Source organism: Myxine glutinosa, chromosome 1 (assembly GCF_964187855.1).
Source record: "Myxine glutinosa chromosome 1, kmMyxGlut1.1, whole genome shotgun sequence".
NCBI classification, from domain to species: domain Eukaryota; kingdom Metazoa; phylum Chordata; class Myxini; order Myxiniformes; family Myxinidae; genus Myxine; species Myxine glutinosa.
In genome coordinates this window covers 7,350,101-7,363,365 of record NC_136261.1, presented here as the reverse complement: position 1 = coordinate 7,363,365, position 13,265 = coordinate 7,350,101, and the positions used below count along the sequence as shown (strand labels likewise).

Below are 13,265 nucleotides of genomic sequence, written 5' to 3'. Positions count from 1 at the left end.
TATAACGGACAAGGGGTTAACCCCCCTTAGCAAGGGGAGCGCCATCGTCCCAGATCCATAACAATATGCACAAAACTGCTCATTAATATTCATGACCCTGGAAGTACTGGTGGTGGCAATGTGTTGAATGTCAGGGAGCAATATTATATATATATATATATATATATATATATATATATACAGTCACGTGAAAAAGTAAGTACACCCCATGTAAAGTTTTGACTTTTTCAACATATTTCAACATGCAGCTATTTGATCTTCATTTCAACAACATTGATAGATAAAGGTGATATAATATAACAAATATCATGAAACATTTACATTTTGTAGTCCATTGTATAATTTAAATAAACATAAATTTCGCATGTGGAAAAAGTAAGTACACCCTTGGCTCTAATAGGTGGTATTGCCCCCTTTGGCAGAAACAACCTCAAGTAGGCGTTTCTTATAACTGCATACCAGTCTCCGACATCGACTGGGAGAAATTTTTGCCCACTCCTCCATGCAGAATTCTTTCAGCTGTGCGATGTTTGAGGGGTTTCTTGCATGCACAGCTCGTTTCAAATCCCCCCCACAACATCTCGATGGGATTTAGATCCGGGCTTTGACTTGGCCATTCCAGAACCCTCCATTTCTTTCTTTTCAGCGATTCCTTGGTGGATTTACTGGTATGTTTAGGGTCATTGTCATGTTGCAAGGTCCACCTTCAGTTGAGCTTCCACTTTCCGACAGATGGCCTCACATTATCCTCAAGCACCCTCTGGTACAATGAAGAATTCATAGTGGATTCTATGATGGTGAGCTGCCCAGGCCCTGATGCAGCAAAGCTGCCCCAAACCATAATATTTCCACCACCATGCTTTACAGTTGGTATCAGGTTATTGTGGTCAAATGCTGTCTTTCGTTTTCGCCAAACATGTCTGCTGGTACTGTGGCCAAATAGCTCTACCTTTGACTCATCTATCCAGAGCACATTGTTCCAGAAGTGCTGGTCTTTGCCGAGGTGTTCATTGGCAAACTTTAGTCTTGCCCTGATGTTCTTTCTGGACAGCAAAGGTTTCCTCCTGGCACACCTCCCGTGTTGATCAAATTTGTGCAGCCTCTTTCTAATGGTAGACTCTGTGCACTTTGACATCAACAGTGGCAAGAGCCTACCTGTTGGTCCCGTGATGACATTCTGGGGTTCCTAGAGACTCCTTTCAGAATCTTGCGGTCTGCTCTCGGGCTGAACCTGCTGGAGCGACCTGGCCTGAACAAGTTGGCAGTTGTTTGGAATCTTCTCCACTTGTAGCTGATCTTCCGGACAGTCGAATGATTGATTTCAAATTGTTTGGAGATCTTTTTAAATCCCTTCCCAGTCTCGTCGGCATCTATAACCTTCTTTCTGAAAGCCTCAGATAGCTCTTTTGATCTCGGCATGGTGACACCGCACACTTCAACAACAAAGAGCAAACCAAACAATGTCTGAGGTTTAAATAAGGCAGGTTCCTCCAAGATCCTCACTAACGATGTTCTAATAATTTGCACCTGAGCTGGTGCACCTGATTCTAATTTTAGGTATTTGAAGGAGTGATAAATATAGGGGTGTACTTGCTTTTTCCACATGCAAAATTTGCATTTATGTTCATTTAAATTATACATTGGGCTACAAAATGTAAATGTTTCATGATATTTGTTTATATTATATCACCTTTATCTATCAATATTGTTGAAATGAAGATCAAATAACTGTATGTTGAAATATGTTGAAAAAGTCAAAACTTTACATTTTTTTTATTTTTTATTTTTGTATACAGTCGAGGCTCGTGAAAGAGCGAACATTTATCAAACAAACAAATCGAACAAACAAGCAAACAAAGTATATAAAAGGGGGAGCGGTCGACAAGATGGGGAGAGAAGGGGAGGAAGCACACAAACACAACATTTGAGAGCAGGGACATCGGGAGATGTGTGGGAGGGAGAGGGCCTGGGGGGAGGCAGGATAGGTATAAAACGCAAGGACACCAAGGACTTCCAGGAAAGAAGTCAAAAGTCACCTCAAAAAAGTGGATTTGGGGTGAAATTAGCAGGGGTAGAAAAGATCAAGGATTTGGATTGGGGAAGATAAGAGATGGTGGTGAACAGCCTTTTTAAAGACCTGGAGGGAGGAGTGGGATTGAAGAGAGTGAGGGAGTTTGTTCCAGAGGCGGGAGAAAAGGGGAATGAAGGAGTGAAGGTGAGCAGAGAGTCTTGAATTTGGCAGTTTAACCATAAGAGGGTTGCAGGCAGATCTTGTGCGACCTGTAGGAATATTTGAGGGGCAGAGCCCAGAGAGAGCTGGGGGAGCAAGGCCGGAGAGGAGTCGGTAGAAGACGGAAAGACCACCAACCTGCCTGCAGTGAGTAAGTGAAAGGCCCTCGGAGATAGCGTCATCGCGGGAGATTCCAACGATTCTGAACGCTTTGGTTTCAACAGCGTGAAGACGAGCTAGGTGTGAGGCAGGAGCACCAGCCCAGAGGGGAGAGCAGTACTCCATTGAGCTGCGGATGAAAGCCTTGTATGTGGTGAGGAGCTCCGGTGTGCCAAGGAAGGACTTCGCACGACGGAGGATGCCCAGTCGGCGATTGGCTTTGGAGGCCAGCTTGGAAATGTGGTTTTCCCAGGAAAGATCATGGCAGATAGTGAGACCCAAAAGCTTGAGTGACAGAACTTCTTGGAGAGGATTATTCAGAAAGTAGATCGGAGCGTTGTCCAGTCGGTCTTTTCGGAGAGACATCGTAAGAATGTGAGATTTGTCAGGATTGAAAGACATGTTCCACTTGTTTGCCCAGTCTGTGATTTTGTCCAGGTCTGCAGAGAGTGAGGAGGCTGCAGACTGCCGATCTGAGGGATGAGGAATGGAGTGGCAGAGAGTGGAGTCATCAGCAAAGAGATAGAGAGGATTTTCAAGAGAGTCAGAGAGATTATTGATGAAGACCAGAAAAAGCACAGGGCCCAGAACACTGCCTTGGGGAACTCCAGCCTGAACAGGAAGAGGAGATGAGAGAAACCCATTCAGGGCCACACGTTGACTACGACTAGAGAGGAAGTCCGCCAGCCATGCGTGGAGATTTCCATGGATACCAAAGGAGGAGAGTTTGGTGAGCAGAGCGGGGTGCCAGACCGTATCGAAGGCACGTGATATGTCGAGGGACACAGCTCTAATTTCCTGTTTGGCATTGAGGACCTCCATCCATTGTTGAGACAGCAGAAGCAGCATGTCCAGAGTAGAGTGACCTGGTCTGAAACCAAATTGATGATCAGAGATCAAGCCATTGGAGAAGAGGAAAGATTTCATATCCGAAGCAATGATGGATTCCATGACTTTGCTGATAATTGGGAGAAGGCTGATTGGTCTGTAGTTGCTAGGATCTGTTTGTGCTCCTTTTTTGTGCAAAGTGGTGATGTTGGCTGATTTCCCAGCAGATGGCAGTTGACCTTGAGCAAAAGAGAGGGTGAAGAGAACAGAGAGAGGGAGTGAAAGAGCGGAAGAACAGGATTTTAGGACCCGTGGGCTGATGCCGTCAGGTCCAGTTGCAGAATCAGAGTCGAGGGTTGACAGAAACTTTTCCACCTTGTCAGGAGGAAAGCACACGGAGTCCAGGAACACCTGGGTACGACTGGGTACGGTGGGTACAGAGAGGGATGGGTTTGGGACACAAGATTTAGAGGCAAACACAGAGTTGAGGCATTCAGCTTTTTCACGTGCGGAGTCAGCTGTGTAGCCGTTTGAGGTAAGGGAGGGGATGGAGGGGGAACAAACACCAGAAACAGATTTGACCAGACGCCACCAGGATTTGGAAGAGGGAGACAGATAAGAGAGTTCGGTCTTGTGAACGGAGACGTATTGCTTCCTGGCTCTCCTGAGGGTGGACACACACTTGTTTCGGGCTTTGTAAAAGGAAATGAGATTGCCTTCCGTTGGATTTGCCTTCCAGGAAGCGAAGGCGAGTTGTTTCAGGGCAACTGCATCACCACAAGATTCCGTGTATCATGGACAGGAGGAAGGGTGTGACAACTGAAGACGAGATGGGATAAATCTGTACATGAGAGAGAGCAATTTACTTTGGAAGAATTCCCAGGATGAGTTGATGTCAGAGGCAGTAGAGATGGGAGACGAGTCCAGATGATTGATGGCTGCTTGAAGACCATGCCAGTCGGTCTGAGTGAAATGCCAGACTCGTCGATGCTGAGGAGGCTTCTGAGAATGGCCAGTGAGATGTGCACTTCAACAAGAATATGGTCAGATGAACCGATTGGAGCAGAAATAGAGCAGCAGACATTTGTAGGGAAGTTTGTCATGAGCAAGTCTCGAAGAGAAGATGCTCTGTTAATTGAGATCCGGGTTGGGAAATTGACAGGTTGTGTCAGTCCCAGTTGGTCGCAGAAGTCCTTTGCTGAGGTGCCATGGCTGGTGTGAGAGGTACCCACACCCAGCCAGCTGGCATGATGACAGTTGAAATCACCACATATGAGGAAGAGAGAGTTGTGATGAGTAGAACAATTGTCTTTTCTTTTTTAATTTACTTTCTCAACAATCCTTTCCAAGAAGTTCTGTCACTCATGCTTCTGGGTCTCACTATCTGCTCTGATCTTTCCTGGAAAACCACATTTCCAAGCTGGCCTCCAAAGCCAGTCGCCGACTGGGCATCCTCCATCGTGCGAAGTCCTTCCTTGGCACACGAGCTCCTCACCACATACAAGGCTTTCATCCACAGCTCATTGGAATACTGTTCTCCCCTCTGGGCTGGTGGTCCTGCCTTCCACCAAGCTAGGCTTCACACTGTTGAAACCAAAGCTTTCAGAATCATTGGAATCTCCCATGATGAAGCCAACTCCCAGAGCCTTTCACTCGCTCACCGCAGGCAGGTTGGTGGCCTTTGTGTCTTCTACCGACTCTCCTCTGGCCTAGCTCCCCATGCTCTGTCCCCCAAATATTCCTCGAGGTCGCACAAGATCTGCCAGCAACCCTCTTCTGGTGAAAATGCCAAAATCAAGACTCCCTGCTCACCTTCACTCTTTCATTCCTCTTTTCTCCTGCCTCTGGAACAAACTCCCTCAGTCTCTTCAATCCCACTCCTCCATCCAGGTCTTTAAAACAGCTGTTCACCACCATTCATATCTTCCCCCATCCAAAACCTTGATCTTTTCTCCCCCCGTTAATTCACCCCAGATCCACTTTTTTGAAATACCTACTTCTTTCCTGGAAGTCCTATCAGTGTCCATGTGTTTTATACCTCTCCCACCCCACCCACCCCCCTTCCCACGCCTCGTCTCCTGCCTCGTCCCCCCCAAGCCCTCTCCCTCCCACAGATCTCCCTGCTCTGAAATGTTGTACTTGTGTGCTTCCCCCTCTCTCCCTATCTTGTCTTCCGCTCCCTTTATTATATGTTTTATGTGTCCGTTTGTTTTTTTGTGATTAATGTTCGCTCTTTCACGAGTCTCGATGTTGTATGCAAAAAAAAAAAAAAAGAAGCCATTTAGAGCCACACGCTGACTATGACAGGAGATAAGTCCGCAAGCCACATGTATGTTGGTTGCAATTACCTTCTGGATCGGTTCACAGAACCATAACAATATGTATTACAACGTTGAAATAGCTCGTTCTTGTTTTTAGTTGTGGTCTGCAAAGGACACAACTACTCCCTGCAAACCGGCAGTGTATTAGCTGCAACACTTCTATCAGCAGTGTTGGTCACTCAGCCAACCAATGCTGGTGAACTATGTTAAGCTTCTTCTTTTTCTTGTTAATGATGCCACAAAGGCAGAAACACGTGTCCAAAGCTGAAGCGTAAAATACTGGTTTGCACACCGCCTTTTTAGGGTTATTTATTTGGAAAGATTTATATCCCTTTCTGTAATCCATGTCCATCGGCAGTCCATGGTGTAATGCCCGATTGGATATCTCTTCCATTTGTCCTCCCGCCTAGATCCAGCTGATGCAGCCGGGTCAGCTGCAGCTGCAACCAGGACAGACGGTGCAGAGCCAATCTCAGCCAATCATTGTTCAGCAGAGCCAGACTACTAACGCAACACAATCACAGGTTTGTGGGAAGGTAGCAATTTGGGAAGGGAGGAGTTGTAAGTGCCTGTTCTGTCCATAGGTTGCTCACTTGGGGAAACATATCCGTGTGTCTGGCAGGGCCAGACGACTGTAGCTGTACAGGGTCAGGTGACGCAGAATGCTGAGGGGCAGACCATCGTTTACCAGCCAGTCACTGCCGATGGCTCTGTAATACCTCAAGGTAGGTAGATATGGAATGTGAGCCAATTCTGCACTTGCAGGCAAATTGACATGCAATCTCGGCCATATGAGTACTGCAATCGCGTTATAGAATACGCCATTCAGGAAAGGTGAATTTATGCCGTCCAAAACTTTTAAAACCACCTTTAGAGGCCATTTTTCCCCGCAAAGCGGGGGTTGGCCTTTTTCGGGGACCGTGGTTGTTGTTGTTGTTTTTCGGTCCCCTTTTTGAAGCAATGTTTTACGGCTGGATGCCCTTCCTGCCGCCAACCCTTATAGAATACGCCATTCAGGAAAGGTGAATTTATGCCGTCCAAAACTTTTACTACATGCATCTGAATTTGGTTTGATTGCTTGACCATTCCGGTTGTTTTCACAACTATAACGCTGGAGGTGAGATTGTCATTTGTGTTTGCAGTAAATATATATATAATATATAATATATATATATATATATATATATATTGTTGCGGATCTCCCGAAGCCCGTTCCCGTTACAAAGGGGGGATTAAACCCCTTTTTTCCCCCTGGGTCTTCGTGTCCACGAGGCCGAATCGCCACTTCCGGAGCAAACGTGAAAAAGGGTATCGGGTCATCGTCGCACGTACCTTTAACCCACGCTGCCACGAAAGCGGGGCCGAACCTTGCACAAGCCACGCTTAATCGAGTACGCCGAGCGGTATGCGTATCACGTGACTCATACCGTTTTTATGGAAACCGATTCGAGCGGTTCTAGTCGTACCATGCGAGGCCAATTAATGAAAGGGACGGGAACGGTCAAATCAGAGGAATAACACGATTTATTATTTATGTACAATGATTCGCAGAAGGAAAGGGGACACAGAGCAGAAGCTTAACCAATGTAACTTATTCCCAGACACAGGGCCCACTGACGCACACGGGGAGAAGAAGAGAAGAAGTTCGCGCGCCAAACGCGGCCGTCGGTCGCTCCGGGGCAGCTCGCCCGGCGTGGCTCTCTGGCGGTCACGGCACGTATGCAGGAGAAGCCAGGCAGGAGGAGATCGCGCGTCTGTGGCCCGGCACGGGTCGTCCTTTCGAGTGCGATTAATACAGCGCAGGGCACGGTGCACGGGGAAAGTTCGTGTACAATCTCGATCACCGGCAATTCAATGCACTCGTTCTGCGGCGCGTTCTCGTGCGTTCTCGTGCGTTCTCAAGCTCAACTCGACTCCTCACTCTCACAGGGAACTCCGACTCAACTGAACTGACGCACAACTCTCTTGAACTCATCTCATCTGAACTTTCAACTCCAACTGAGGTGAGGGGCTCGGAGCAGGGTTTTATGGCTCCGCCCCGGCCATACTCAAATGTTCCAAACCCCATCTCTCATCATCCTGGTTAGCCACTCCCCTCGAGCCCTGATTGGCGGCTCGTTGCTTACCGGCCACTCCTCCTGCAGCTCCTTCCTTCGACCTCGCTGGACTTGTTCAGGCCTGCCACGTGGCATGCTAGCGCCAAAAGACCGCCCTACTCACGGGCCTGCTCAACGCAAAACTAACACAGGACAGGACTACGCTTACATTCACTAGGAAATAACTGAACTATCGCGAGGCTTCATGTTGTGGTGCATCTACCTATGAGGGGGGATTATCCTTTATTCCAAAACTGCAACTATATATATATACTATATATATGTATAAAACCGCAACTATATATACTAGGGCATGCCCGTACTATATCTATATCTAAAATTATATCCCCCCCCTCTATTTACATGAAATGGTTTGGTCCAAAGCGAACGGCTTGCGAGTGGTGACAATCCCCCCCCTCTATTTACATGCAATGGTTTGGTCCAAAGCGAACGGCTTCCGGAGTTTGGTAAAGAAATCGCCATCGCGTGCACAAACGCGCAGGAAAGCGAATGAATCGCAAATTCGTTTTTATTAGTTGTAAAACATAGTTTAACGCCAACATAGTTTTCCAACGTGAAATAAATGAATACGCTCTCAAATGTGCCATCCGAGGCAGAGTGTGCCCGCCACGTTCGGCACACGCGATCGTTCGCTGCTCTCTGATTGGTTGAATCGTTTTTTGGACATAGCTCGGTAAGTAATTGTCCGATTAATATGAAACCTTGAAAAGGCACATCCTCGGGTCCCCAGCAATATACCTGGCAAGTTAAAAGTATATCGGACCCGTGGTTGTCGAGAAACAGCGGTCACAGACAAACGTACAGACAGACAGAGATTACTGGAATTATAGATAGATGTATAAAACAGAAGGACACCAAGGACACCAAGGACTTCCAGCACAGAAGTTGGTATTTCAAAAAAGTAGAATTGGGGTGAAATTAGCAGGGGTAGAAAAGATCAAGGTTTTGGATGGGGGAAGATAAGAGATGGTGGTGAACAGCTGTTTTAAAGACCTGGAGGGTGGAGTGGGATTGAAGAGATTGAGGGAGTTTGTTCCAGAGGCGGGAGAAAAGAGGAATGAAGGAGTGAAGGTGAGCAGAGAGTCTTGATTTTGGCAGTTTAACCATAAGAGGGTTGCAGGCAGATCTTGTGCGACCTGTAGGAATATTTGCGGGACCGAGCCCAGAGAGAGCTGGGGGGGGCAAGGCCAGAGAGGAGTCGGTAGAAGACGGAAAGACCACCAACCTGCCTGCAGTGAGTGAGTGAGAGGCCCTTGGAGTTAGCTTCATCGCGGGAGATTCCAATGATTCTGAATGCTTTGGTTTCAACAGCGGGAAGACGAGCTAGGTGTGAGGCAGGAGCACCAGCCTGGAGGGGAGAGCAGTATTCCATTGAGCTGCGGATGAAAGCCTTGTATGTGGTGAGTGGCTCAGGTGTGCCAAGGAAGGACTTCACACGATGGAGGATGCCCAGTCGGCAACTGGCTTTGGAGGCCAGATTTGAAATGTGGTTTTCCCAGGAAAGATCATGGCAGATGTGAGATTTGTCAGGATTGAAAGACATGTTCCACTTGTTTTCCCAGTCTGTGATTTTGTCCAGGTCTGCAGAGAGTGAGGAGGCTGCAGACTGCTGATCTGAGGGATGAAGAATGGAGCGACAGAGAGTAGAGTCATCAGGAAAGAGATAGAGAGGATTTTCAAGAGAGTCAGAGAGATCATTGATGAAGACCAGAAAAAGCACGGGGCCCAGAACACTGCCTTGGGGAACTCCAGCCTGAACAGGCAGAGGAGATGAGAGAAACCCATTCAGGGCCACACGTTGACTATGACTAGAGAGGAAGTACGCCAGCCATGCGTGGAGATTTCCAGGGATACCAAAAGAGGAGAGTTTGGTGAGCAGAGCGGGGTGCCAGACCGTATCGAAGGCACGTGATATGTCAAGGGAGACAGCTCTAATTACCTGTTTGGCATTGAGGACCTCCATCCATTGTTGAGAAAGCAGAAGCAGCATGTCCAGAGTAGAGTGACCAGGTCTGAAACCAAATTGATGATCAGAGATCAAGCCATTGGAGAAGAGGAAAGATTTCATATCTGAAGCAATGATGGATTCCATGACTTTGCTGATAATTGGGAGAAGGCTGATTGGTCTGTAGTTGCTGGGATCTGGTTTTGCACCTTTTTTGTGCAAAGCGGTGATGTTGGCAGATTTCCAAGCAGATGGCAGATGACCTTGAGCAAAAGAGAGGGTGAAGAGAACAGAGAGAGGGAGTGAAAGAGCGGAAGAACAGGATTTTAGGACCCGTGGGCTGATGCCGTCAGGTCCAGTTGCAGAATCAGAGTCGAGGGTTGACAGAAACTTTTCCACCTTGTCAAGAGGAAAGGACACAGAGTCCAGGAGCAGCTGGGTACAACTGTGTACGGTGGGTACAGAGAGGGATGGGTTTTGGGACACAAGATTTAGAGGCAAACACAGAGTTGAGGAAAGGTGTTTTTATTACGTGTTTTATGGCTGAGGTGTTTTTAATTTCGTGGTGATGAGGTATTTTTATTACATGTTTTATGGCTGTGAGGTGTTTTTATTGCGTGTTTGATGGCTGTGAGGTGTTTTTAATTTGGTGGTGGTGAGGTGTTTTTATTCCGTGTTTTATGGCTGTGGTGTTTTTATTACGTGTTTGATGGCTGTGAGGTGTTTTCAATTTCGTGGTGGTGAGGTGCTTTTAATTTTGTGGTGGTGAGGCGTTTTCATTATGTGTTTTATGGCTGTGAGGTGTTTTAAATTACTTGGTGGTGAGGTGTTTTGAATTACTTGGTGGTGAGGTGTTTTGAATTACTTGGTGAGGTATTTTGAATTACGTGGTGGTGAGGTGTAATCGTCCCAAACTTACAGTCTGCACCTTCCCCTCCCCTATGTGTGTGCTGAGGGGTTCTTTCTTGAAAAAAAAACATTCAACCTAAATCTTCAACCTAAATTGCCTATAAAAATGTAATATCACAAACACAACAAATACATTTGTGCAAAGTAATTGTTTGTATTATGATTGGTGTAAATCATGACAACACAGCAACTCAGGTACAGTCATTAGCCTCAGCTAAAACAAGTCAAGTGAATCCACTTGGATTCCGCCCAGATTGGCACATGGAAATTATTATTCATATGGTACTTTCCATGGTGAAGTAGTTCGCAGCAGAACCGGCAGCATAATGATGTAGCATAATTATCATCTCGGGTCAAGATTTGAAATTATGCCATGGTTTTTGTAAAATTGCTACTAGTATTCACATTATGTACTTTTCACGAAATGTATTCACATTATGTACTAGCGAGCGGCCGCGTACCAGCCAAAGGGGTAGCCCATGGTTAGCCTAAATATAGATTTGATGACGTCATGTTTACACATCTGAGCGACAGAAACTGTTTACACATCTGAGCGACAGAAATGAGCGACAGAAACTAGCTTCACTTTTGGAGAGACAGAAATTCCCAGGCAAACGCTATAACGCACCAGGTTTACAACCTGTGCGTTAATAAGCCCATTCCTCAGTAACGACGCTTGTATTGGTTTTTTTTTTTTAATAAAAATTGAAATTCGACTAAAAATAACTGTGTACGAGTTTTCTGAAAGTCGTCACACCTCCCAGCCGGACCCTGTGTATGTATGTGTGTGTGTGTGTAATATATATATATTTTAAAAAACCACCTTTAGAGGCCATTTTTCCCCGCAAGCGGGGGTTGGCCTTTTTCGGGGACTGTGGTTGTTGTTGTTTTTCGGTCCGCTTTTTGAAGCAATGTTTTATGGCCGGATGCCCTTCCTGACGCCAACCATTTTTGCCGCCTTTAACGACAAACAGGGAATTACCAGTGAACTGGTACTCAAATTAGCCGACCTCGGAAGGATGACAGGCTGAGTCAACCCCCCTGGCGTTAATTCAGCGATCGACCGAGATTCGAACCCAGGATCCGAGGATCCTAAGCCGGCACCCGAGCCGCTAGCCCAACACCAGGGTTCCTGGTGTTCCAACAACATATATATATGTTGGTTGATGTCATATATATATATATGATATATATTGGTTGGTTGATGTGGAGATTGTGGAGATGTGGAGAGTTAACCCACCAGGAACATATATATATATATATACAGTGAAACCTTGACTTACGAGTTTAATTCGTTCTGTGACCGAGCTCGTAACTCAATTTGCTCGTTTCTCAAATTAAATTTCCCCATTAAAATGCATTGAAATGCTATTAATCCGTTCCAGCCCGCCAAAAACCACACCAATTTTTTTTGAAATATACAGTATATATAAAAATATCTCGCGCTTTATATTTCACCTGTATGCAGCATACAAGTTGGCAGGATGGCCTGGACTGGAGGTACGCACACTTGACTCTAAACTGTCCAGCCTGGGTTTGAATCCCGACCCAGCTATAACCCGTCATGGGTGAATCACAGGCAGGGTGATTCATCAATGTGTGTACCGCTAAACTGGGCGCCCCGTTTGCGTCCCATTAGTTGTTGGATGTTAAGGATCTCACCGTGTTTTCCACAAAGAGAAGGCGAGCTATCGCCGGCACTCTGAACAAGTTGTGGCCTGGCATGCTCTTCTCCTCTGCCGTTATATACGTCCTCCTCGGCATCTTTTTCCAGAAGAGCCCTGTCTCGTCACAGTTGAAGATTTGCTGGGGGATGTATCGTTCGGCTTCTATCAGTTCGGCAAAAGTTATAATCCATGGTTAAAACTAAGGACCCATGGTTAAAACTAAGAAATTTTCCAAAATAACCAAAATGCGAAAACAAAGCAGCAGCGATATACGGCAGAGATGCTTGCACGGCAAGATAACCACGTGACCGGAACCCACCTGGTGGTGGATGGCGTAAGCTCCAAAATAACCAAAATGCGAAAACAAAGCAGCAGCTATATACGGCAGAGATGCTTGCACGGCAAGATAACCACGTGACCGGAACCCACCTGGTGGCGGGTGGCGTAAGCTCCAAAATAACCAAAATGCGAAAACAAAGCAGCAGCGATATACGGCAGAGATGCTTGCACGGCAAGATAACCACGTGACCGGAACCCACCTGGTGGCGGGTGCCGTAAGCTCCAAAATAACCAAAATGCGAAAACAAAGCAGCAGCGATATACGGCAGAGATGCTTGCACGGCAAGATAACCACGTGACCGGAACCCACCTGGTGGCGGGTGGCGTAAGCTCCAAAATAACCAAAATGCGAAAACAAAGCAGCAGCGATATACGGCAGAGATGCTTGCACGGCAAGATAACCACGTGACCGGAACCCACCTGGTGGCGGGTGGCGTAAGCTCCAAAATAACCAAAATGCGAAAACAAAGCAGCAGCGATATACGGCAGAGATGCTTGCACGGCAAGATAACCACGTGACCGGAACCCACCTGGTGGCGGGTGGCGTAAGCTCGTAACTCAGATCTCGGCTCGCATCTCAAAGCAATAAACCGCCCGAGCGACGGCTCGTATCTCGGAAAACTCGTAAGTTGGTGCACTCGTAAGTCAAGGTTTCACTGTATATTTATATATACTAGGGCATGCCCGTACTATATATATATCTAAAATTATATCCCCCCCCCCTCTATTTACATGAAATGGTTTGGTCCA

At 46.7% G+C, this 13,265-nt stretch overlaps 1 protein-coding gene across 5 annotated transcripts in view; it reads left to right on the top strand.

Annotated features, from left to right (window-relative positions):
- Window positions 1-13,265, top strand: part of NFYA (nuclear transcription factor Y subunit alpha) — a 50,716-nt gene that overhangs the window by 26,341 nt on the left and 11,110 nt on the right. For all 5 annotated transcript variants that reach the window (XM_078780415.1, XM_078780283.1, XM_078780325.1 and 2 more), the window contains exons 4-5: window positions 5,949-6,062; window positions 6,161-6,263. In XM_078780415.1, the coding sequence (XP_078636541.1) occupies window positions 5,949-6,062; window positions 6,161-6,263 (217 nt within the window). The remainder of the gene's footprint in view (window positions 1-5,948; window positions 6,063-6,160; window positions 6,264-13,265) is intronic.